Below are 24,824 nucleotides of genomic sequence, written 5' to 3'. Positions count from 1 at the left end.
AAAACTAGTATTTTGGGGGTAGAAAAAGGGCAAAGAAAAAAATGTTTGAATTTTTATAGTTTGATGCTCTAATTTAGGTCTCATCAATCAAAAATGTCAATAAGTTGACCCAAGGTGACCTTTGTATGTTAAGTTATATGAGGTCAAAGTTAATTTTCAGACATTTAGTGGAATAACTCCCAGTGCCAAGGTGTTACCCAGTTGATATTTTGAGACAAGTTGCAAATGGTATAGGGGAATATTTTCAAACTTAACGGTCATGTGATCCGAGGTCACCAAAGGTCAATTAATGATAAAAAACTAGTATTTTTTACGATAACTTGAGAACGAATTGTCCGTTAGGGTTGGGAGTTGCTTCAATGTAATCCAATTGTCGACCCGCATCTGGGTGACCCTTGACCTCAATTTGACCTCTGGTGACCTTTTTAGTGTTTTGTGGATTTTTACAGTTACGATGCTATTTTCAGATGTTAAAGGTAACTTCTGATCATAAATGTCAATAGGTTGACCCCCGTGTGACCTTCGTGTGCGAAGTTATATGAGGTCAAAGTTAATTTTCAGACATTTAATGCAATAACTCCCAGTTCCAAGGTGTGACAAGGTTGATATTTTTGGAGTAGTTGCAAATGGTATAGGGGGATATTTTCAAACTTAACGGTTATGTGATACGAGGTCACCAAAGGTCAATTAATGATAAAAAACTAGTATTTTGCGATAACTTGAGAACAAATTGTCCGTTAGAGTTGGGAGTTGCTTCAATGAAGTCCAATTGTCGACCCGCATCTGGGTGACCCTTGACCTCAATTTGACCTCTGGTGACCTTTTCGTGTTTTGTGGATTTTTTACAGTTTCGATGCTATTTTCAGATGTCAAAGGTACCTTCTGATCATAAATGTCAATGGGTTGACCCCCATTTGACCTTCGTGTGCGAAGTTATTTGAGGTCAAAGTTAATTTTCACACATTTAATGCAATAACTCCCAGTGCGAAGGTGTGACAAGGTTGATTTTTTTGGACAAGTTGCAGATGGTATAGGGGAATATTTTCAAACTTAACGGTCATGTGATCCAAGGTCACCAAAGGTCAGCTAATGTTAAAAAAGTAGTATTATGGGGGGAGAAAATGCGCAAAGAAAAAATGTTTGAATTTTTACAGTCATGCTCTATTTAGGTCTCACCGATCAAAAATGTCAATTGGTTGACCTCCGGGTGACCTTTGTGTGTGAAGTTACATACAAGTTCAAAAGTTAATTTTTTGACATTTAATGCAATTAAATCTCAATGCCAAGGTGTGACATGGTTGATATTTTGGGACAAGTTGTGAATGGGGTGGTGGAACATTTTGAAATTTCAAGGTCATGTCATCTGAGGTCACCATTGTTATCATATCTGTTGACACGCTTGTAGGTCTCTTATATTTCTTACATTTTCGACGCCATATTTAGATCTCAAAAGTGCCTTTTGATAAAAAATCCGATCACATTTTGTGATCACAAAAGTGTTGGCTATAGTGTTGGTTACTTTATGGGAACATGTAGGACAATTACTTGGACTATTTCAGCCCAATCTTGCTTGATAATATGATGTGTATTGTCATACTGTATACCCCAAGCAAGGAACCACAGTGCCCTTGGGCTCTTGTTTGTTTTGGGGGGGGGGTGGGGGGTGGGGGAAATGGAGTAATTTTGAACACTGGAATATTCTTTTGACCATAGTTTCTTTAAGAAGTGGGAATCATAATCTCTCTACAGCAAATCTCTGTAGGGTGATATTTTGATGAATTTCAAAGTAAATCCACAATTAAAATGATTGGTTGAACTGTTTCTCTCTCTTGGATTTTTATGTGAGGTTAAAGAGGGGGTGGGGGTGGGGGAGGGGCATTATGTTAAATAGTTAAACAAAGAGAAGTAGATGAATTGTGTAGAAAATGTGTCATTAGGTTTTAGAAGTTTAATACAGCAGGAATCAAGGCATTTGTTCATTGGAATAATCAACCATTTGAAAACTTTATTCTCATTTAACTTGTCTAGAGTTATGGATGTGATGGAATCATCGGGTCCACGAAGGAGCGTGACATTTGTGGTGTCTGTGAGGGAGATGAAACTTCTTGTAATGTGGTGGCTTCTACCAAGATTGTCAACCATTTGCAAGTAGGTGAGCCTTGTACCATATAGTGTATGTATATATGCAGTGAAACAAATATTGAAAATTGTAGGGCAACAGTGGGCAAAGTGTGCACGTTTATATCTTACATATGATTAAACTGAAACAATGAATTCACTGAATGATACCCCCACCCCCTACCCCCCCCAAAATGGAAACTTTTGGGTATTTTTGAAGGGGCCTGTTATGATATGTCAATATAATAAATGGATGATAAACATACAGGACTATCTCATATTTTTTAATTCCCATATAAAGTAATATTTCCATTTGCTTCATGGGAATTAGTACGATCTAAGAAGTCACAGCCTGTGTAACAGATACAAAATTTCGCCTACCCATGTGTGGTATAAATGGTTAGTCCAGCAATGGGGGTTGGGGGGGGGAAGGAGGAAAGCAACTGGGGTGAAAGAGTGGGTGTTTAAACTATGAAAACAGCAGCTGTAATATCTCTGAAACTGATTGAAGTTAGGACCGTTAGAAGTCACCTTCTGTTGTTTACGCAACAATATGCAAATCACCATGGTTGGTCTTTTTGTCTTGTTTTATCGTTTTATTTCACAGGGTATAATGAAGCCTTAGACATCCCTTCAGGTGCAAGAAATGTGAAAGTTTTTGAGCTTTCTGGTGGACAGAACTACCTTGGTAAGAACTTTCAGATCAATTGGAGATATAATATGATAATACATCATAATTATTTCATTTTTTATCATCATAATTATTTGGAGATAACTTATAATTATCCCTTTGCAGGAATGTATTTTCATAAACTTTGCTGATATTGATTCCATTGAACAGCTCAAAACACCAACAAAAACAAACCCAGATTCACTAAGGCATTAAAAGGCCTTAGGAATCACAAATGATTTCGAGTTTGTTAGAATCACTAGAGTAAGGCACATATGTCACCAAAACATAACTAGTATTGTTCGATACAGGTGTCAAACGCCTACAGTGGAATTACGACCCTCCTTACCTGTTTCACACCTTTGGACATACAATCAGCGTCCATAGCCTAGTGGTTAGGGTGTCCGCATATAAAGCGGGATGCCCATGTTCGAATCCTGGTCGAGGCTGGAAGTTATTTCACTGTTCTGGAGTTTCCAACTCACTACGATTTCAAGTATATATATTTTCATTTGCCTTTTATCGTTTACCTCCATTTATATACACATATATAAATATATATTGAAGAACCTATGCATCTTCTGCTACTAAATTCACCCTCTCTTTCACCTCTAAAATAAGTCATCTTGGAATAATGCTTCCAAAAGATTTGTTTCTACCAAAAGCACATTCATTCCGTTGTTATATACTTTCCGTGATTGTTCATCGCAATTCTAAATGTTTGTTTTGCTGTCTGTTATTTTCTTCCTCGCAGCATTGTGTGAGAGTAGCGGCAGGTACATCATCAATGGTAATTACAGGATTGATAACAGTCGTTTGTTTGTAGCATCCGGCAGTCTCTGCTCCTATCAGAGATTAGAGAGCTTGGAGAGGAAAGCTGGGGTGACCCATCGAGAGATGTTTACCTGTTCGGGACCCATCAACGAGACTGTTACAGTCATGGTAAGTGTAATCTGGTATTAAAAGGAGGATAAAAGTAAAATCAACGGCATAGGTCGTCAATATCAAGTTAGTCTCTAGGTCCTTAAGTGGCAAATTTGGAATTTTGTTAACACTCTTCACAGGGCAGATTAAGGATGTTAAGGTGAGTGTGTAGATGGAGGGGGGGGGGGTCTGTGGGTGCTCCACCCCCACAAAAAAATTAGAGTTTAAGACCTAGAATAGTACATTCTGAGGCATATTTATGGCATAAATGAGGTATATAATTAAGACAAACATGCAAGGGTGTGCTAATAACAACTTCTAAGTTTTTTGTGTGGGGTCCTCCCCCGCCCACCCCATGGCATAATGATCATTACAAAAACATGTGGCAAACTTGTTCATATCTATAAGCAATGCTAGTGAAGATCTCACAGGGCATAGCAAGCCTGACATGTAATTTTTCCTCTGTCCTTTCCTGATAGATATTGACCAGAGACCGTTCGCCATCATATCTCGCATATGAATACACTCTGCCTCTTGACGAAGTGTCAACACCCCCAACGACTGCTCTTCCAGAGACGAGTTTGAAGCCGATTTCTGTGACGACAGAGGAGAATGAAGGGACCGTCCAGATCTCCTCAAATTCGGATCCTGAAATTGTTCCATTTTCAGATGAAGCCCAAGTGAGCGATGTATTTCCCACTACTTCTGCAATGCTCTCTGGTTTTAATTGGATGCTAGCCGATCTGATAACCACCCACAGCACAGTAGTTGAGGACAGTCTGTTTACCACCACTTCGACTGCTAAAAGTGAATCCGATGCTAGTAGCAAACGGGGTGTGACCCTAAAGGACAGTGTCGAGAGTATCACAGCAAGGCCCGACTTGTCTTTATTGACAACCGGAGGTCCTGTGGAGTCTACTCCTGACCACAGAGATGACTTCAAATCTTCAACTTCGTTCTCATTGGATGATGACTTAGGGAATGCAGAGAACAGTCCACAAGGTTCGAGTGCTACATCTGCACCAGCGACGGTAACATTGCCCGTTAAAAGTAGTTCCCTCGGCCAAGATTTGCCAGAAATTACTGACAGAGATGTGAAGCCAACAACTACATTGACATTGGAAGCGACTGCTCTCCCTCCAGAAGATGGAATATTCAAAGGTTCAGACAGATATCCCACGAGGAGCGAAAACGTCACTCCCTTCGGAGAGGACGTTACGAACAGCCGGAATTTGGAGACGGCCGCTACGAAGGGTTTCGTTGACTTTCCATACGATTCGTCGTTTGGCCTTGACTCATTTTTCTACGAATTCTACTCTGAAAATGACTATGCAAAGAGGCCGATCACAGATGGATTGCTACCAAAAGGTTCAGGGGCAATTCTGACCGGGACTGAATCGAGAGAGAAACTGGAATCTGGAGAGAATAATGGAGTTACATCATCGGGTATGGAAGAATCTCTATTACCAGAAAGTATCGACAGGCGCACAAGCAAACCCCGGGGTACCACCATTGAGGTTCAGATGAGGCCAACTGTGAGACCATTTGTCCAAAAGGAAGGAGAAGGAGAAGAAGAAGATGGCGATCATTTTAAGACGGAAGAAATGTCTACTGCAGCTGGCAGTACAGTTGAAGCAAAAGGTGATGTTGTGAAGAACACAAACATTGGAGAAGAGAATAGCCAAGATGAAGAGAGGGGAGATGGAGATATTTCACGGAGCGAGGGGGAGGAAACTACCTCTACGACAATTGTACCGCAACTGAAATTTGAAGGTGCCCCAGAGACTGAACAATTTGCTGCTGTCACCCTTGGTATTCATTTGGCAGGTAAGAATTATAGGAATTGCTGTCAGCGGAGACAGACTTAAAAAGTTTTAGAATAGTTGCTGGGTTTGTCTCAAGTTTGGATGTAATTAATGGTCCTTTTATGAAATATAGCATAGTTTCTGAAGAAGAAAATAACTTCCCTTGATGGACGTTCTTACCAGGCTAAACTTTGTGCATATGCAATTTAGAAATATTCATCTATGCATTTTGTGTACCTGTGCATTTAATTAAGAGAGGGGATATGTTGTAGCAAACTTAAACATTATGTCATATGTGGCAAAATTAATTGATTATAGCTCATAGTGGAATATAAAGCTACAAGTTGGAAAGCAATTTGAGATAGAAAATATATGAATTGCACCTGAATACAGAGAGTTGCCTTTTCCTTAACCAGCCATAGCTTCAGTCCATATTTTCTCAACATTATAGGTTTAATTACTATAATTGCAACTTCTAATACCCATTCCTTTATAACTATCATACCATTCTTCAAATCTTACCTCCTACAGATTGCAATCGAAAAATTTCTAATCCCTTGGGAAGTAGTGATGATTTATTTATATTCATCTTAATCCTAACTTTGAAAGAGATGATCCCAGGACTATGAGTAATAAACTGCAGTCACTCATTGACATCTAAATCAAACAAACACAAACTTAACCACAGATGTTTTGTACAAGCTTCTAATTAAAGACAATTTTCTAAGTGTAACACTAAATAAATATTTATGACAATCTTGCATTCTGTTGAGAGTAAAAATCCTCCAAGGATCTGCGCATCTTTCATGATTGATTTCAGTTTGAGTTTCTTACGAGTTACAGCATTAAATTCACGATCACCATGTTACAGCATTTTATATGAACGTCTAGTTTGGAGAAAAGTGGACGATATCGAAGAAATTACATACGACTAGACAAAGCCATTATACTAATTATTATTACTCAATACTGCATCCATCCAAAACTATGCAATGCAATGGAAAAAAAACTTATGTTGTATGAAGTTTTGATTGTTGTCGTTTTTTCCTTTCCTTACTTGCTTTCTCAAGAAGCATGATAATGATTCCTCGTGCTCAATCTTGTATCCAACCACAATTGTACAATCCAATTTTCAACATGTTTTCTTCAAAGATTTGAGCCTTTTTTTCCCCCATCTCTTTTCTTTCTAAAGAACTTGTTGATCCTAACCGTAGCAATCTCACGATTGACAATAAGATATCATCCAAGACCGGAAACACTACAGGAGGAAAGCTTAACATTGATGTCGCCGATAGAAACCTGATCCCAAATTACCAGGTGCCTATTTCAAACACCCAGGACAGAGGTGGAAAGGATCCATCTGTACAGGACCAGGACAGAGATGGACATGTACCACCGACAGAGTCAACCACGGAACGGGATTTGGCAAAGTCCACGTCTTTGATGAGGAATGGTTCGACCGCGGGGAAGAAAGACTTAACCACAACGACGAGGACAACAACAACAAGGATTGTGGAGGAACAGAAATCAACAGCTAAAATTACGACAACTGGTGACGAACTGGTAACAACCGGTAAACGACTAGTAACAACTGCCACTGTCTTGACGACAGTCTTACCAACGACACAAACATCAAAGTCAACATCAACATCGCCGAGCACTTCAGAGGATATAACCACAAGTCCCACTGCGAGGCAGACGACAACTGTTGCCGTGACAACCACTCCAAAAACTTCAACGGCCGCTCTAACGACTACGCCACCTGTGACCACCACGGCGGCGGTAACAACGACCGCTGCGGTTAGGACGACAGAGGATAATGAGATAGTTCCCATCACGGAACGTCCCGAGTATATCTGGAGGGTCACTGGACATTCAACATGTCAAGTTACCTGTGGACGGGGTGAGTACAGTTCAATAGAAGGTGGACTTGTCCAATTGTTCCCTTTCATCGTCTAAATGTGATTTAGCCAAGAGACCGATGGACAACGTCTGACCACTACATTTGAGAGACTCTGTATGCTGTGAAATAAATTAACACTCTTGTAGTCAAACCTTTAGCTCTGTTTTTCTAAGGAGAACTAGTACCTTAGTTTAGTAGCTGTTAGAATGTGTAGTACAATACGTTGTACATATTGTCCCTTATACCATACTTTGGAAGGTTTGAATGCATGCTATGACATAGTTCTAGTAGATTACATGTGGGTGTATGAAACATTGCTCCAGTCCACATTGAGTTCTATCGACACTTGGAAGGGAAATGGGGGAGGGGGAGGGAAAGATGTTATTGTCATCACTTGATTAAATAACATTTTACCTCCTGGGAAGTTATACGTCATACCGTTGTAACATCACTAGTTAATATTTGATTGACAAAGCAGTGAATATGTTGTAAAGTGCACACCAGTCTTTTATACTTTTGAGTACACTGAAGTAAGCAGTTCTCTTTGAACATTTGTCTACTTTATGATTGCATGTATCAATGTTGTGTTGATTATTCTTGGACCCCTGTCACATATCTGTCCTTCATTCCGTCCAGGTATTAGGATGGAGTATGCCTACTGCGTCAATCGTGAGGATGCCATAGTCGCCGATAACTTGTGTAATCCTCAGACCAAGCCTGAAGTCATTCCCAGAACCTGTGTAAATGAGAGATGTGAAGCTAGGTAGGTATAAATCTAATAGGGTTTCCACCATTAATTCATGGAGAAAGATTCGTTGACAAATGTTTGCTACAGTTAAGACTCTGATTAGAGCCATCTATTTCCTTTAACTTATTGGTAACAGTTTTTCTTTCACCAGCAGCTGGTTAGTAAGTAGGTTTTCAAAAGGGAAGGTGAGGTGGATGGGTGGATTGTTGGTGGGGTGGATGGGTGGGTGGGTTAAAACCATCACATTCTGGACACTTTTGGTGTCATTGGTTTTAATGTAGGGTAGCTTCAGTCCACTTACCTACCCTTCTGCCACCCCTCCAACAATTTTGAGAAGATCTACTATGAACGGTAGCACCAAACACTATAGATAAATTTGACCAAAGTCTGACAGAATAACTCGCAACAACGAAAAACCTTTTTCGGGGAACCATAATTTCTTGGCCGTGGTTTTATATTGAACCTGTTATCATTTGCTTCTGTTTCTGTCAGGTGGGAAATTGGTGCGTGGAGTAGCTGCTCTGTTTCATGTGGAGGTGGCGTGAGATTCAGGACTGTGAGTTGCTGGAGGATGGAGAGATCCGGGGAGGATGTATGGCAACCAGACACCAATTGCCACCCAGTGGAACGGGAAGCTACCATGGAGGAATGTGCCACAGAGGCCTGTATCTTGGAGTGGCGAGTCGGTGATTGGTCCTCGGTGAGTTGTAAATTATTTATCATGTTTGTTAGGTATTAGTAAATCATCGGTTGCAAGTAGACTCTTAAGACTAACGACGATAGATCATCCTCTGGTTTTGAAAATTTTGCGAAAATTCCTGTACGTCACCCACATACAAAACTTGACTAACAGATATTTGAAGTTTTTTGTTATAGATTTGCAAAAAAAAATAAGATGCCTCCCAAAACTGAATCAACCTACATATTTATTGAATATTTTCATTCCTTTGCTTCACTATTAACACAACCAGCTGAACATTAAGTACATTTGTGCCTTTGTTACCCTTTTGCAACTCCCGTTTGTCAACAAAAACGTATTTATATCAAAGCGGTTATAAAGAAAAATAAACATGGTCTATGCTATCGAATAACAAGAGGTCAAGCATTTCACTTGGTCCTGTGATCATACCATGATGGCACTCAAGTCATTCCCTCTCCCCTTATTCTCCTACCCCCCTCCCACCATTCTCTCTGCTTCCTCTCTCTTTCCCCCACCCACCCATCCACCACCCACCCCCAGTACGTGTAAATTATTTGCAAAGCTTTCTCTCGGTCAAAGATAACGGGAAGAACCAAAGAAGTTTCCCCAAACAAACTGTTCAGTGCCAATGATATTTGTCTCTCTTTAGTGCTCGGCTGAATGTGGAGAGGGACATCAGAGCAGGGTGGTCCAGTGCTCGGTAGCCAACAGTTCCAGAGGTCATTGTGATCGTCTGCAACGTCCCGCAGACAGACGTGTCTGCGAGGGTACCAACTGTCACAGCCGTTGGGGTACCTCACAGTGGCCTACTGTAAGTTTATCCAAAAGAAATTTCCAGATCTATCTATGTCTTGGATTGTCGCTTAACTCAGTCCGGTTTCTTCAAAAGTGATACCAGTTGGTTGGTTGTTTGATTATATAACCAAAAATGCTAGAAATTGCCTGCATCTTTTAGGTCAAAACCCCATTTTCATAGGATTTTGTATGAAGATTATATGATTTTTTTTTTTTCATATTTGGTGATATTCTATGACTACATCTCGCCATATGGCAACAGTACTGCAAATAATGTCATCTGAAAAGCGGGTTTTGGTTTTCCTTTATAATTTTTAACTCATTAAAGTTATTTAAGGAAAACAGTATTTTTACCCCCCAAAAAATCCCATTTTTATGAATTTCCAAATACAACGTACCTGGAGAGATAAGTAAACATTCTAATTATATCAGGTTTCAGTAAATTACATTTCTTTTTTTAATATTTTTGGTTTTCCATCCTTATATTTGATGTAGCATCACTTTGGGTTTTTCTTCTATATTTTGTGTGTGGCTTTATTTCTTATTTACAGTGCACTGGAGGTTGCCAGACTCAGGTAAGGAGAGTGAATTGTTACAGTCCCACCAACTCCATACAACTGGACGTTAACTGCAACCATCAACGGAAACCGCTCTCTGTCAGCTTGTGCGGATCGGGGAGCTGCAGCGCCCAGTGGATTGCGCAGACTTGGAATCAGGTAATTTTTTTTTTCTTTATGTTTTCTCTTTTCGTCCTCCATTACTGCTTCTATATAGTCAGCCATATGCCCACGAAATTGGATGTATCATTCAATGTTATTCAGCTTTGTAGTCTCTGTGCACAATCAGTCTGTTCTGTTGCTGGTGAAATTATAAGAAACTACTGAAAATAAATCAACAAATGAGTGAATGACAAAAATGGGATGGTGGAAGGGAGGGAGGTTGAATTGGGATGCTGCTTCTCTTTATTTGAGTCCTTATTGCCTTTGTTTGAATTTACAATTAAGGTAACAAAGATGTATGTGTAAGATTGGATTGCCCTCCCTTTTTCCCAAATTTAGGATGGTTGGTATTCAATCGGTTATTCTTAGTACTAGGACAGACTCTTCTTTTTATGTATTACCCTTGGACCTCCCCATCCCCGCCCCCCCAACCCACCTCTACTCTGCCCACCCACCACTTTTTCCTTCAATTTGAACCATACTCCTTCATTCGACATGTAATAACTTTTTTGACTTATATAACAACTTATGTTTTTGATTCCTTTTGGGACCTAAAACTCAAATCTCAACATTTCTCCTCTCGATGGCCCTCTCTTCCTCAGGACAACTGTGGCAACTGCCAGCGGGGGTTCCGGGCTCGCGAAGTGAGTTGCCAGGGGGTCGAGAACGGGGAGATGGTTCAATATGATGAAGGCAGATGCAGTCACCTTCAAGTGCCAATCAAGAGGTCTGCCTGTAACATTCCCTCCTGCAGTCGCTCTCTGCAGTCCAATCAGGCCCGCCTGCAGCCCAGATGGTACACGACAAAGTGGTCCGAGGTATTTATCCATAAATACATATTCAGGGATGTGCCCAGGATTTCCTGAGTGCCGGGTATACTGATCGCCGTCCTGGAGAGGAGGGATCTAAGGGGAAGGGTGACATATTTTGATTTTTTACGTTGTATACAGAGCTAGTGTAGTGTGATACTGCATGCTGCAGATTAAAGCCACGCCTACTCCATATCTCTGCACCTGTGCTTACGTGAATTTGACAAATGGGGAAAACGAGGATACATGTGGCCCAATTTATGTTGAATATAATGTTACGAATGTCGGGATATTAGATGATAATAGTGCTGGGCGGGATTCACGATTTTTATGACAGTGCTGGGCGGTAATGTTTAGTGCTGGGCGGGGGCCGCCCAGCGTGGGCACATCCCTGCATATTAATAAATGTTGGCTTCACTACTTGGTAGATGCAATGACTCTACTATGCACAATTTGAATTCAGTGGGAGGAGAGGTGGGGATGGATGAGAGAGTTAAATATGTAGCAGTTGCTTCCCCTCCCACCCCACCCCCCCCCAAAAAAAAGAAAAACTCCCCATGGTTAGACATTTTTTGTTTTTCTCTGTATTTGCTTTTGATAATCGTGCATATGATGTCATTTTGCTGGTAATGTTGGATATTCCTTCCATTCTATATAAAGATACGTAACAGCATTGTCGTTGAACATTGTTTCATGCCCTTAACAACATAATTACTGTTTGTTGTTTAGTAAATTATGTTTTGGTTTCTTTGTACAAAGGAGATGGAGGAGGGAGGAAGGAGTTCCTCCTTTGTAAGAGGAGGAATTCAATTCTGTTTACCTCTCTCTCTCTCTCTATATATATATATGTATATAGTTTTATATATATATAGTTTCAAGATGATATTTTGGGTGCTTTTGTCTTCCTTCAACCGACATCTCAAGTCTTTTTTCTCTCTGTTTGTAGTGTTCCGTCACGTGCGGAGGCGGTCAAAAGAGGAGGAAGGTCCGCTGTTACCAGAATGGTGCTCCCTCCCACAGGTGTGACAGGAATTCCATGCCTCCAGCAGTGCATTCATGTAGCCTGGGAGATTGTCCAGTCAGGGAAGGTAAGTACATCCCATATCGTTTTGCAGTACAAAGTGGCCGATGTAAGGGGCAAGGAAGGGGTGTGTGGTATTGGGTGGGGGAGTTGTCATTGAAGCGGACTCCCAAGTAGGGGAGGGGGAGGGATTCCCATATAGGGACATCAGATGGTTCATTCTGAGGTGTAGTTAGACTATAATTGCCAGTCAGAAGTACTAACATTATAAATACAGTATAACCAGTGATCACATCCCAGTTTAATTTGGGGAGGGGGGGGGAGGGGAACATGGAGAGGTGGTGAAGTAAATCTCTGTTATCTTTTCAGGTATTTTGCTTTCAACTTCCCTGTCAGTTTGCTCTCCTGAATTTGGTACAATATTTAAGCCTCATTCTGCATTCGCTTATAAACACAACAAAGCAAACACTAAACCTCTGCAAAAACCTTAGATACATTTGTGTGGTAAAGTAGTCACACAACCATGGCGATGTAACTCTGTTTTAGTAATTTTGGCCCATTTGCAGATATCGAGCCAATGAAAACTTAAAATCAAAATATGATGTCCACCTTGTATGTTGTTTTGATTGATGTACAAACACCCCTCATCTTTTAACCTGTCCGGTCGTAACTGTACTGGCTATATATGCTGGGCTAAGCATTTTGCACAATGACCATGCTTAGCACCACTAAGTAATGCCTCTATCTCTGAATGCTCCCCTCAGCAGAGAGAGAGAGCCATTTGAAGGACACATTTCAACAACCACCCTTGCATTAATACTTGCTTCCCTTGCATTGAGCAAACATATTTTAACTGTGTAGGGTTCATTTTGAGGTCAAGACATTTTGGTCATGCATGCATCTGTCGGGGTTAACGTTTCCTGTACGGGGGAAGGATCTGTTTAAACTTTCTTGTTTGCTAAATCTCTGAGAATGGGCCAAGATTTTGGCAAAAACGTACCTCAGTCATGATGGTGTGATTAGCTACTACAGAATACAAGCAACAATAAAAAAAACAACAGATAGTTTAGACCCCTCAAGATGGAATGATTAATGAAGACTTTAAAGGGTGTGAAGACTCGCGCACAAAGAAACGTCTCATGCCGGTAATCTGAGCTAGTTACGAATGAGGTGTAACAGAAGTGTAACACACCACCATCGATCCCAGAAAATACACACACAGCTTGCTACCGTCGGTAATTACACACTAGTGTACAGTCAATACATACAGCTACAGTCAATACCCACAACACAGTGTACATATAGGAGCCATGGACATCTCAGGTCCAAGGTATCATGTTTCATTACTGTCTGCATTTTGTAGCGACAAGAAGAAAACTTCACTTGCAAGCAACGGAAAGTTAACTTTTTCAGAGCGCGGCATCCAGTTTGGGGCAAGTCTCCAATGCCTTTAAGGTCAAATGTGGGGTCATCTTCTTTACCAAAAGCCTGTCAACGGTCGATGTGGTCTAAATTCATGTCTCTGTTCTCTCGTCTTTCCTTCTCCGCTTAGTCTGTACGGATAACGCCACGGTGAAGTGTAACGTGATCAAACAGGCCAATCTCTGCACATACAAGTACTATGCACAGAACTGCTGCAGGACTTGTACAAGGTGAAGGAGAGGGAGTGACGACCATTTGAGCAGACGGTTGAAAAGCCAGTATTACAATTTCGATGTCTATGTCGGACAACTGAACTGAGTCCATTGCCCGTCAAATAAGTAAATGATATTTATTTCTGATATTAACTTACAGTCATTTTCTTGATAAGATTTAGCAATTTCTTTATATTTTTCTTCTTTTTGTCATTGTGGGTGTGGTGGGGGGGGGGTCTTTGTATCTGTCCATTGTCTTTTGCAGTAGTGTCAGCAAGAGAAGATGAAAGTTGTAGCAGGTGGTTATTCAGAGTAAGTAAATTATGTCTCTTTAATTTTGTATTGGTAGAAAGATCTTTATTGTAAATCACTTTTGAGTGAGAGCTAGTGAAGGTTTTTTTTTCCCTTTCCAGACTACTTTTTGGGTTATTTAACCGTTGTGATATAGTAGTACACGACGGATATAAGTGGCCATTAAACGTCATCTTTGGCCTCGGAGTACATTACTCCTAAAAAATATTCCTATTTTGTATGAGGGCACAAATTCATTTTGGTCTGTCCTGTTCCTTCATGGTCAAATTTTCATTTTTCTTGCGTTAAAAGAAACTTTGTGTTAATCTAGTGGTCTTAGTATTTCAAGTAACAAGGTCTGTAGTATCAAGGCAAGATTTGCTAGAAGTTCCGTTTGTATTCCTCTATACTCTGCATGGAGAACACAAAAAGTAGATATTTACTCTTAGTCTGTTCATTAATGCTGCGCTCTGCTGATGAAGCTATTGTATCAGATGTTGGTGCACATTCTGCATAGCAATTTCGCCGTGCAAGGTCATATACTATATTCCTGTCTGTTATTGTGTGTGGCCCTTAATTTTAATGAATGATGAGTTTATACCAGTGGATTTGCTGTAAATTCCCCCATTAAAACAAATATACCAATTTGAGTATTGTAATTAAACAGATGACATCACAATATAAGTAGATAATTTCCCAGTATTCATACAACCACAGTCTTTGTTAGTTGCCTTTGTATGTGTGTGTGTTTGTTTTTAGTCCTTTTGTCAAAGACAACACTAACTTCCTCTTAGTCAAATGATGTCACCTCCAAGTTATGCAATCACCGAGGCGGTTTTTGTTGTTGCAGTACGCGTTGGTGTCTGTTGCTGACTAACAGGGCTGAATTCGCCTTCTCGACGGATATTATACTGTGGAAAATCTACAAGTGAAGAATCTTCTTCATTCATGGTTATGGTAAACTGGGGCATTATTGCAAAAATTTGTTACATGCCACAGGCTTTGTATGAGATTACACACACAACTGTGTCTGTTTTTTTGGTCAGCCAATGTGTAGAGATCAGTTAATGTTTTAATGTTAAACCATGGCTGGGATTGGGTGAAACGTTGGACTCTCAGTGGAGTGTTTGCTCAGTGGTTAACGCCGGTACCTTCCAATCATAAGGTCCCCGGTTCGAGTCACTCCAAGATTTATGTATGTCGTCCTGTTACAGAGTTGTTGACAATTGACAATTCATAATCATGGACGTTAAATATGAATGTAAGAGACTGACTTCTGTCAGCTCGCGGCTTTGGTAAGCCAACGAGGCTTCTTTGCGAGTTCCTGCTTGCAGGAGGATCTAAAATACATACATACATACTCTCCATGGGGGAGGGGAGGGGGACCCATTTTTTTGCTGCACCAGGGCCAGGTTACTCTCATTGCTATTCATCTGTGTGTATTGCACAATGACGTCACGGTCTTGATACTGCTATTCTGGTGATTTTCATTGTGCTATAGATGTTACTAACTGCTTCATGTAACTCAAGCAACAGATGTGTCACTTCCTGTTTATTATCACAAACACAAAACGAGTCATATGACATGAGTAGATAATATTATACCTGAAAAATCATAGTTTGATTCCATAACACACTAATCAACAGACCATTCCATTTGCCAAGCTGAGAAGTCTATTTTTTTGTGAAATTGCTGGAAAAAAAAAGGACCAAACCTAGGTTGACTCTTGCAGGTTCAAACCCTGAATAGCATCTTTGCCAAGAGGTCAAGAGTTCACACATAAATAACTCAGAAAGGCAACATTGGTCTGTGATACACGGTATGTTCGCAACCAATTATGATATCGCCAGAAAACTTTCCTTTTACCAGAAAAAAAATAGGTTTGAGTTTTCCAAAGTGGGTTAATAATACAGAGAATGCCTGGAGAGAGAGAGGAATGTGTGTGTATGTTGGTTAAACTCTGTATGTTTGTTGAACTGTCATGATTTATCATTTAGTTTGAATGCATTGCAAACATTTGTTGAATATGTTTACATTCTTAGCTCCAACACTCTTTTTGTTGTTGTTGTCATTTACCATGAAACTGATACAGTAAATGGGATAAAGCTATGATGGACTGAGTAAGGAAGCAAAATATGTGAAATATTTGTACTAACAGTTTGCAGCTGTTGTGAAGCTCAAAAACAGTGAATTTGTAATAAACTGACGTAGTAGCTAAGTGCCTACTCGAGAGATTTACTGGTATGTGTTAAGCTACAGTGAAGACCTCTATATATGCAGGTTATAATTTTAACTTCCTATCAATTCAGCTTAGTCTCTTCATTGTGTCTCATTAGTATAACAGAATGGAAGACTATATTTATTGTAATGCCAGTCACATCATCAGGCTCCAAGTTCAGTGAAGGTTTGCAGGGCATTTTTTTGGGGGGGGGGGGGTGGGGGAGGGTTTGAGGGGGGTGCTCAGTTGTAAGCATGTGGTCTTAATGACATCTCCCCTACATAAAAGCAGTTTTTTTGTTGAATTTTTCCCAAAACTTGGTAGGTTATTCGAGACTAAACCTCCATGACAACATTGTGTGGTAGCTTTTGTCTATTGGTCAAGTGGCATGCACCTCAAATAGTACGGTGGCTTAATAGGGACATAGGGAAAAAAATTGGTGTCTCCAGATCACACAATTTTGACTTTTTATCTCAAAATGTTGACTTTGTATCTCAAAATTTTGACATTTTCACCACAAAATTTTGACTTTTTATCTTTAATTTTTTTCTTTCCTATGCCCCTACTAAGCCACCGTAAACTATTGAAGTAAAAATTGACTTTAAAAAAAAAAAAACTTTTGGACTATCCTCATAACTGAAACATATGAGCTGCCATCCAGTAGGGACACCAACATTTGTAAGTGGTATGGGAATACCCCTTTAAAAATGAGTTTTAGCCTTTTAATAAAAAAAATATAATTTCTTTTTATAAATTTTGTTGTAGAAAGTACCTTCTTTTAATATGGAGTGAATTTGTGGCTAGTGTTGAACCATACATTATATCCTTGCAATTATAAGTTATTATGAAAAGTTCGCCGAAAACGTCTTCCAGATCGGAGGTTTGAGTATCGCAGTTCAAAACAAGACCAAGAAAAAAAAAAAATACACATTTTGTCAATGTTTGTAAAAGTGCAGTTTCTTTTTTATTACTATGTAAGCATCAATATGAAGTATGGAAAACCTTTAAAGTGAAAAAAAAAAATGAAAAGGAAAAAAAATGGATGTTAAGCTTAATTTTTTTTTTTTTGTAGTGTACATGATATTTACAGTATTTTTGGCCAAGATTTGCACTCATTATTCATTTCCTATACTTTACACGCTTTACAATAAAAGTTAGCACTGTGTATTTAATTCTTACATCTTTTTAAATGTATTAAAACTTAATTTTCAATACACATACAAATATAAAATGTTCGCTATTGTTTGTGTTTTTTTTTTTAGGTGCTCTGCTGACAAGCTAAGTTAACTACCAACCACCAAATTACAAATTCCCTTTAAACCTACAAAATCACACTTTGTACTACCATTTAGGTATCAAATTAATATTATAACATAAAATTGTTTTGGTTCCCTTGTGCTCTCAATAAACATTGATAGAGTCGCTTCAGGTGTGAGTCATAACTTGGGAATGCTAGTCAACAGTCAGCACCCTCCTACACCCAGATGGGGCTAAACTGTACTGACATGTCTTGTTTCCAAAGCACTTGTACTGAGAGTATGAGTAGTATGAAAAATCATGTTATAAGAATAAAGTTAGGAACTGTTCATACTGTCAGTACGAGTGCTTAGAAGCAGGATATGGCTGGACAGTTTGGAGTGGTATTAGCATTGGAAAAATTGTCCCCGACTGGCTGCATCTTGCATGGGTTCTATAACTATTTCTTTTCATAATGTGATAAAACAAAGTTCTGTGTGTGTAATATCTTATGGCTAAATATAGCAACACTGAGCTGTTCTACCATTCACCATGTAACCCACGGAACAAGAATAACATATTTAAACTTTCAATGGTAATAAAAGGTACCCCTTAAAATTAATTATGTAAAGTACTCGAGTACCTCATCTCTAGCGCTCTTCACCTTCTCCCCCTGGTTTTGTTATATGCAACATCACCCCCCCCCCCCACTTCCTCTGCGATTGATGCTATGAAACCCAATAACAGTCTATTATAATCAAATGGTTCATACTTTTATAACCCAACGGAAGTGTGCATGGGTAGTTCCAGCTGATCGAACGAACCCGTGCTTCGCCACTGTTATAACAACTTTGGTCTTCATTATGACGTCACAAAAAGCATTACACAATTGATAACAATCAAACATCACAAAAGGTTTGAATTGGTGAATACCACAAACAAGCTGAAAATATCGGTAGGCGAAAAATAACGTCAGTTATTAAAAATAGACATCAAAAGAAAAGAGAAATATATACACAAAAGCTAACATTGAAAGACTACGGAAAACATCAAAGCTGAACGGGTGGTGCGAATATACAGACACACACAGTGAGCTGCAATTTAGGACCAAGTTCCCTGATAAGCTAGCTTACAGCAAAGATCGACGAAAAATAGACGCCCCAACTATAGCAGGCCGAAAACATGATTAAAGTCTATAAAACAAAAAATCGTGGTTTCTTTGTCATATTGCAAAAGTGAGATATTAGCAAATAGACTTGCCAAACCCGTTCTTATCTTTTGCGTTTGATATTTTCGTACTGCAGTGTGTCATATTCTAAAAACGTTACCCGGATGTTACTTTTTTTCCCCTCAGTGTCAATAGCCACTATTTATCAATATTTCTCACGTTATGCAATATAAAATACATAGAGTATTGCCTAACGTCTATCTTTGTTTTCTAACCACCTCCGTTTGGAGAAATGCCAATGTAAAATTAAAGAAATGTTAGATTTTTTTCCTTCTAAACTGTACAAAGATTTATTAACTATACATGTCATATACATCTATACCTATTGCAACATCAGATAAAATCATTCTGTTTATGATAAAACCACAGATACAAAATAAAAATCTCCGTAATATTATTCTTTCAAGTACAAAAGTACGTATGGTATAATATTTACATTGAATATAAGTAAATTTCTTAATAAATGAATCGATAATAAGCAAAGCATAACAAATCTTTTGAATAGCATATAGGTTGCTGGTAAGCTCTTACATACAATTCAATACCTCTGAATACAGCCATAGCATATACAGCCATATAGCATAAACAGTCATTTGACATATACAGTCATATGGCATTTACAGTCATAGACTTAATGGTTGCACTTGTCATCTAGAACAACGACCCTAAATTTTGAACTAACTCCGCTGAAAACAGTCAGTTCTAAACATTGCTATATGACGTTCCGAGCTACGTGTCTCATTGGCTGAGAATACATTATGACTGTGACGTAACAGTCACGTGAGACACGTTTTGACCGTTCCAGTATATATTTGGGGCAATACTGTTGCGCTTTATCTTAGACTTACTTAACGACGGACTATACATGAAACTGGTGTGTATAAGACTACAGATTTTTTTATTCTCCAAATGCCTTGCCGATTTTCTAGTGTCAGCAATATTTGATAATTTTGAACAGACACCACCACAAGTAAGCACAATCCCATGAATACAATTAAGAGTGAATATAAATTGTAGAAGCAAAATTAAATGACCTGATATAAATAATCGGGAAAAAAAGAAGTGTAATTGATATAGAATTTTTTTAGGTTAAAAGATATTTTCAATGATATGTAACTGGAAAAAAAAAATTAAACGATTTTCAAGGTCCATTCAAGAGCGAATAGAAGAATGAATACAATTGGGTTGTCAAGGTATTCGTAGAAAGACATCCTATATATTAGGCACACATTAGGACTCGTTAAAATGAATTATAGGCGACAGTAAAAAACAAACTTGTTTACTTAAGAACTATATGCAATTGACATATAACCTTCGGGTGCGTTTGCAGAACATGGTCTTATTTCTTTGTATACACTGTCTTGATATTTGCCCTACACAAACTATAAAACAAGGAGCTGTGTACACATCCATATGGGAATAAGCTCACTTTCCTCTTTGTCTAATTGAGGTAGAATTTTTGCTTTTAGATTCGACCGTGGAATTGTTGTAGCTACATGATTTAACTTTGTTATATGAGAGGTCGAATCTGAAATTCTGCAGGTCACAAAGGCTTTTCTTTTTTTAAATTTTATTTGTATGTGTTTGTGTTGGAATAGGCATATCGGCAAGTGCAGAACAGGGCAATAATATCACTTTAGCAGTTTAAAAGTCAAACACACTCCATGAATCACACTGGTGGGCGGGGTTGAGGTGGTAATTTGAGGAGTGGTCGATGATCGATCACTCCATTTGATTTGAAAATTCGTACTTTTTGAGGTACGTGTTGGTACAAATTTGAAATCGGTAGGATATATGGTGTTGAAACCATTGACATACCGCACGGTCGTAGGTGAAGTTCTGTGTACTTTATACTAATTGTGTTTAATTTGATGTTGTCTGAAGTAGCCTACCGTTTTCATTGCAAGTCACTCGTGCCAGTCACTAACAACAAGTTAACAACCACGGAGATTTCATGGTACTGTATATGTTGAAAATGATTGCAGTTCCAAGTCACACGAAGCATAGAGTGATATGCACTATACGCAAACAGCCGAAAATCAACCACTGACGTCATACCCTACACACATCGTATCCGACTGGCTCAGATTACACAATCACACTGATGCATTGCCAGGAGTTAATGGAACCAACTGCGACCAAAGTCCACCATAGATCAAATATATACTGTCTTTATACATTAAGATATACACAAAGATACGGAATGACTCTGCCAACATTTCTCACAGAACTGCTTGCCTCCTGTAAATATTTTATGAAGAGTTTCGTGTACCAGTTGGATATTACAAAACAGGCTTTAATTATGTGCCGATACGCAACATGGCAACATGCCAAATATAGGGCGAAATGGGACAATCGTCGATGCAGTGCGTTTATGTCTTTTGTAAACCGTCGACCAGTTAAATTTGTAGTTTGCATTATTTTATATTTTCATCATTTCTGTGTTATATATTTAAAGCAGCCGAAATTTCCGGTCTTTTAAGGATTTGTAATTTGACGCTGTAAGCAAGTAAAAGTTAAGTTGACTACACTAATCGTCTTTTTAGGGCGTTTATATACGTCACCTTTAGTGTTTGTCCCCTACTTCTGTCCAAATTCGCCCCCCCCCCCCCTCCAACTCCCCAATTTTGGAACATCCCGTAGCATACTTGGGGTGAAATTTCATGTGAATATATCAGATCATCGGAAATGGACGGCATGGCAAGTTTTCAAATGTACTTTCAAGGAATATATGAACACCCACATTATTCCCAGACGCCCAGGATTGTTTAATTAGATCACTTAAATGCAATGAGGAGGAATACATTGAGGGCGGCAGTTTAATGCTTGTAAGTTTGAATTATGAATGAATATGAGTGACCATTAATTGACTTCCTAGCATATTTGACATCATTACCGAATGAATACCTTTAACATCAGCAAAACATCACCAACGGATTAAATTAATATAGATATATGCTATATGGAAACGAAATGATATGGAACCCTGGGCTCTCCGAATTAGGAGCTGTTTTGAGGTAAAATACCAACGATGACATTTGTAAATAAACCTTTGACAAATTGTTCCAATACGCCAATTTACTCAACAATGTTGACATTTAATTTCCAAAGTCCACACAGTAGTGTCTTCAAATAACTAGAGCGTGACTTAGCATGTTACAATTATGTAATCGACGATCAAGACTACTGAGTCAAAAATGTCGGTTGCTACGCAACCAGTCATTGACATAGAAGACGCTCAGCATGCATTCTCAGAATTTCAGGCTTTGTATTGTCATGGATCTAATAACGTAAAGTTTTGACATTCACATAGGAGTAAACGTCGTATATGCAAGTCCGATTTTCTTTTGTAAGACCCAAAATTGAGATCAATTGTTTCCTAATTATAAATCATTTATATTGTTTTAGCTGTTATAAACGAATGATGCAAGTTTTAACTATGTTAGCAAAAAGGAAACTAATGTGACGTAATACACACTACGCAGCAGTCACTAAGCACTTAGTCAGTCACACAAAGTTAATGCATTACAAACCCAATTTAACGATATGAGGGAAACATTTGACTTCAGGTAACATTGAAAGGACTTAACCGTTTTGGGAACTTTGGCCAGCCTCGATAACACTTTCGCGACATTAGCCTTTTCAGGGCTTATTTAGCAACAACAAAAAACAAACTAAAGGAAAAAAACCTAGCAGAATGTCAGGGGGTCACTTATTATATAGGCATACGCCTGTTTGATTGTATACAGAGTCCTTTAGAACTATAGTCTTTTCAGGACTTGTGTAGCTAAAAACACAAAGCAGAATGTCAAATCGAAAGTTAGGCCTATAAGGTCACTTAGCATTTGCGCCTGTTTGATTGTATACAACGTTATGTTTTTAACGTTACCAAGTTTGTTCACAATTCTTTGAGCGATCAGAAACATATGCTAACAAACTATAATACGTATGTGTTGTGCAGATTGAAGAAAATTAAAGTCACATTTTAAATAGGCGATAATGTATATAAGGAATATCACCAAGAATATTGCGTATTGCGTCACCGGATCCAGTTGAAAGATGTCTGGCCAAAACGGTATCTATTCATTAGGCTATGTCACCATGTCACAGAGCTTCTAGCAGACACTTCTAAGCCACCGCCGACGCTCACTGCACCTTGACCTTTTGACCTCCGATCTGGCTTCGCAGTCTTCAGCGACCCTCATAAACAGAGCGGTACGTATCACGTCCTTCTCTTCTAAAGTGGTTCCAGATCTAACACAATCACCTCCCTTCACACCTGCATGGTGTACGGTGCTACTTCCGGTTGATCCTGTCAACAAATATGTAATTCGAAAATGACGTACAGATATGATCAACATGAACAGACTATTATTGTAACATACAATGTTACTATTGAAATAATACCGGTTTGCAAACTCTTCTGTAGTGGTTAGCAGTATAGTAATATATTTCCGATAAAAGTGTGTGTCTTTTGGTTTTCAATTTAAAAGATTTGATTTGAATTTTTAAACTCGGAGATCTGGAGGTCCCATAGTTTGACTCCTGTAACCGTAGGACGGCAACCATGTATGACTACGAAAATTACATTATGGGCATAGTAAAAAAAAAAGATTTCTTGTGACGAACACCATCAGGAAAGAGGAAGGACGCTGCGTTATCATCCGCTTACTGAGGGCACACACTGGCTGTTCGCTTTTAACTGTGAAGAATTCGCGAAAGTGCTGCCTTGGCGACTGGCAGGAATTGAACACTCCGCTGCGCAGCATGTCAACGTGGGATGCTCGCGAGAAAGTCAGTTATCTGGTTGATGGGGACGTGGGGTTAGGGAGGGGGTGGAGGGGGTGGAGGGGAGGGATGGAAACATGGATGTGGTTGATTAGCACTGTGGGTTACACGAAAGACCCATTGAAATCCTCAAGTAGCCAAAGTGGACCCATCTATGCAAATTGGCGGTTTCTCTATATTAAACTCTAAAGAATAAGTAGAAGGAAGTACCAGCCTACTGTCGTATTATAAGTAATCTTTACAACGTGTATATTTATTCATGAATCCAGCAAAACCTCCGATTGTCACAAATTGCATTTACAGAGAAAGAGAGAGGCGGAAACCGCGGAATCGAATAGATGCGTCAGAATTCACATTAGAAAATAAAAATTGTCGTTTGTACTGCATTGACTATAGCCTATGTACCAGCGAAACACCTGTTATGAATTTACCATGATGCCTAAATACCAGCAAAGTGTGCCAAAAAAGACAAACGAATTCTGCATAGTACAAGCCTCATAATTGAGTATGCACTTGGCAATTAACTTTGACTGAAAGTAACGTATAACCATATTTGGTACCACTGTTTCCATGGAGACGTAAGTGCAAATATGCAAAAGCAAATGCTGCTTATTATGAAATATGCGATATCAGTGTTGCCAAAGTGTCTCACAAGCTAACCAAAACGTATATAGGCATATAGTTATATACAATTAAGGTAACTCATTGCGCTGTATCGTTACACATACATAATATCCCGTTCACATCCACTCACTCTCAGGCAGAATATATCACTTCTATATCGTTCAATATAATGTGTTATCCTGTAGGTAGGCTAGGTATGTTTACATGTTTCGATGACACGCCAGGTTACATCTTAAGTTAAGGAAGGTGTTGCGTTTTATCAAACCTATAGTATTACTCATACCAGGGGCGGATCCAAAGAAAAGGGTGTGACTTTTGGGTTGTTGAAGTTCTCCCATGTGTAGGGTTAGGGATTGTGGGGTCCTCCTTCATAAAATGTGCAAAACGTATACGTGAAACTGTGCATTCTATTAGTCTCTCTCGCTCTCTTTGGAGGGAAATGGGGGGGGGGGGGGTGAACAATAATAGCCACGCTCGGGTTAAGTTCTACAATCTAAACCATCTATAGCCAAACATTGAATTTAACCAGCAAAATATCGCTGTTATATATAGTTTTCTTTCTCTCGAAAGTTACGCAAACAAGGCATCATAT

At 39.1% G+C, this 24,824-nt stretch overlaps 2 protein-coding genes across 4 annotated transcripts in view; one reads left to right on the top strand and one right to left on the bottom strand.

The window, feature by feature from the left end:
• Positions 1–21,738, top strand: part of LOC139964030 (ADAMTS-like protein 2) — a 33,169-nt gene extending 11,431 nt beyond the window's left edge. For both annotated transcript variants that reach the window (XM_071965336.1, XM_071965337.1), the window contains exons 6-17: positions 2,029–2,152; positions 2,726–2,806; positions 3,543–3,730; positions 4,192–5,539; positions 6,710–7,420; positions 8,057–8,183; positions 8,661–8,868; positions 9,518–9,679; positions 10,215–10,379; positions 10,985–11,200; positions 12,138–12,279; positions 13,765–21,738. In XM_071965336.1, the coding sequence (XP_071821437.1) occupies positions 2,029–2,152; positions 2,726–2,806; positions 3,543–3,730; positions 4,192–5,539; positions 6,710–7,420; positions 8,057–8,183; positions 8,661–8,868; positions 9,518–9,679; positions 10,215–10,379; positions 10,985–11,200; positions 12,138–12,279; positions 13,765–13,868 (3,576 nt within the window). In that variant the 3' untranslated portion in view covers positions 13,869–21,738. The remainder of the gene's footprint in view (positions 1–2,028; positions 2,153–2,725; positions 2,807–3,542; positions 3,731–4,191; positions 5,540–6,709; positions 7,421–8,056; positions 8,184–8,660; positions 8,869–9,517; positions 9,680–10,214; positions 10,380–10,984; positions 11,201–12,137; positions 12,280–13,764) is intronic.
• Positions 20,400–24,824, bottom strand: part of LOC139964026 (uncharacterized) — a 23,626-nt gene continuing 19,201 nt past the window's right edge. For both annotated transcript variants that reach the window (XM_071965327.1, XM_071965328.1), the window contains exon 2: positions 20,400–23,132. In XM_071965327.1, coding sequence (XP_071821428.1) covers positions 23,094–23,132 — 39 coding nt within the window. In that variant the 3' untranslated portion in view covers positions 20,400–23,093. The remainder of the gene's footprint in view (positions 23,133–24,824) is intronic.

The sequence above is a fragment of the Apostichopus japonicus genome, chromosome 22 (genome assembly GCF_037975245.1).
Source record: "Apostichopus japonicus isolate 1M-3 chromosome 22, ASM3797524v1, whole genome shotgun sequence".
In the NCBI taxonomy this organism is placed as follows: domain Eukaryota; kingdom Metazoa; phylum Echinodermata; class Holothuroidea; order Aspidochirotida; family Stichopodidae; genus Apostichopus; species Apostichopus japonicus.
Note: the sequence above shows the minus strand (reverse complement) of the source record. Positions and strands in the feature narration are given on the sequence as shown.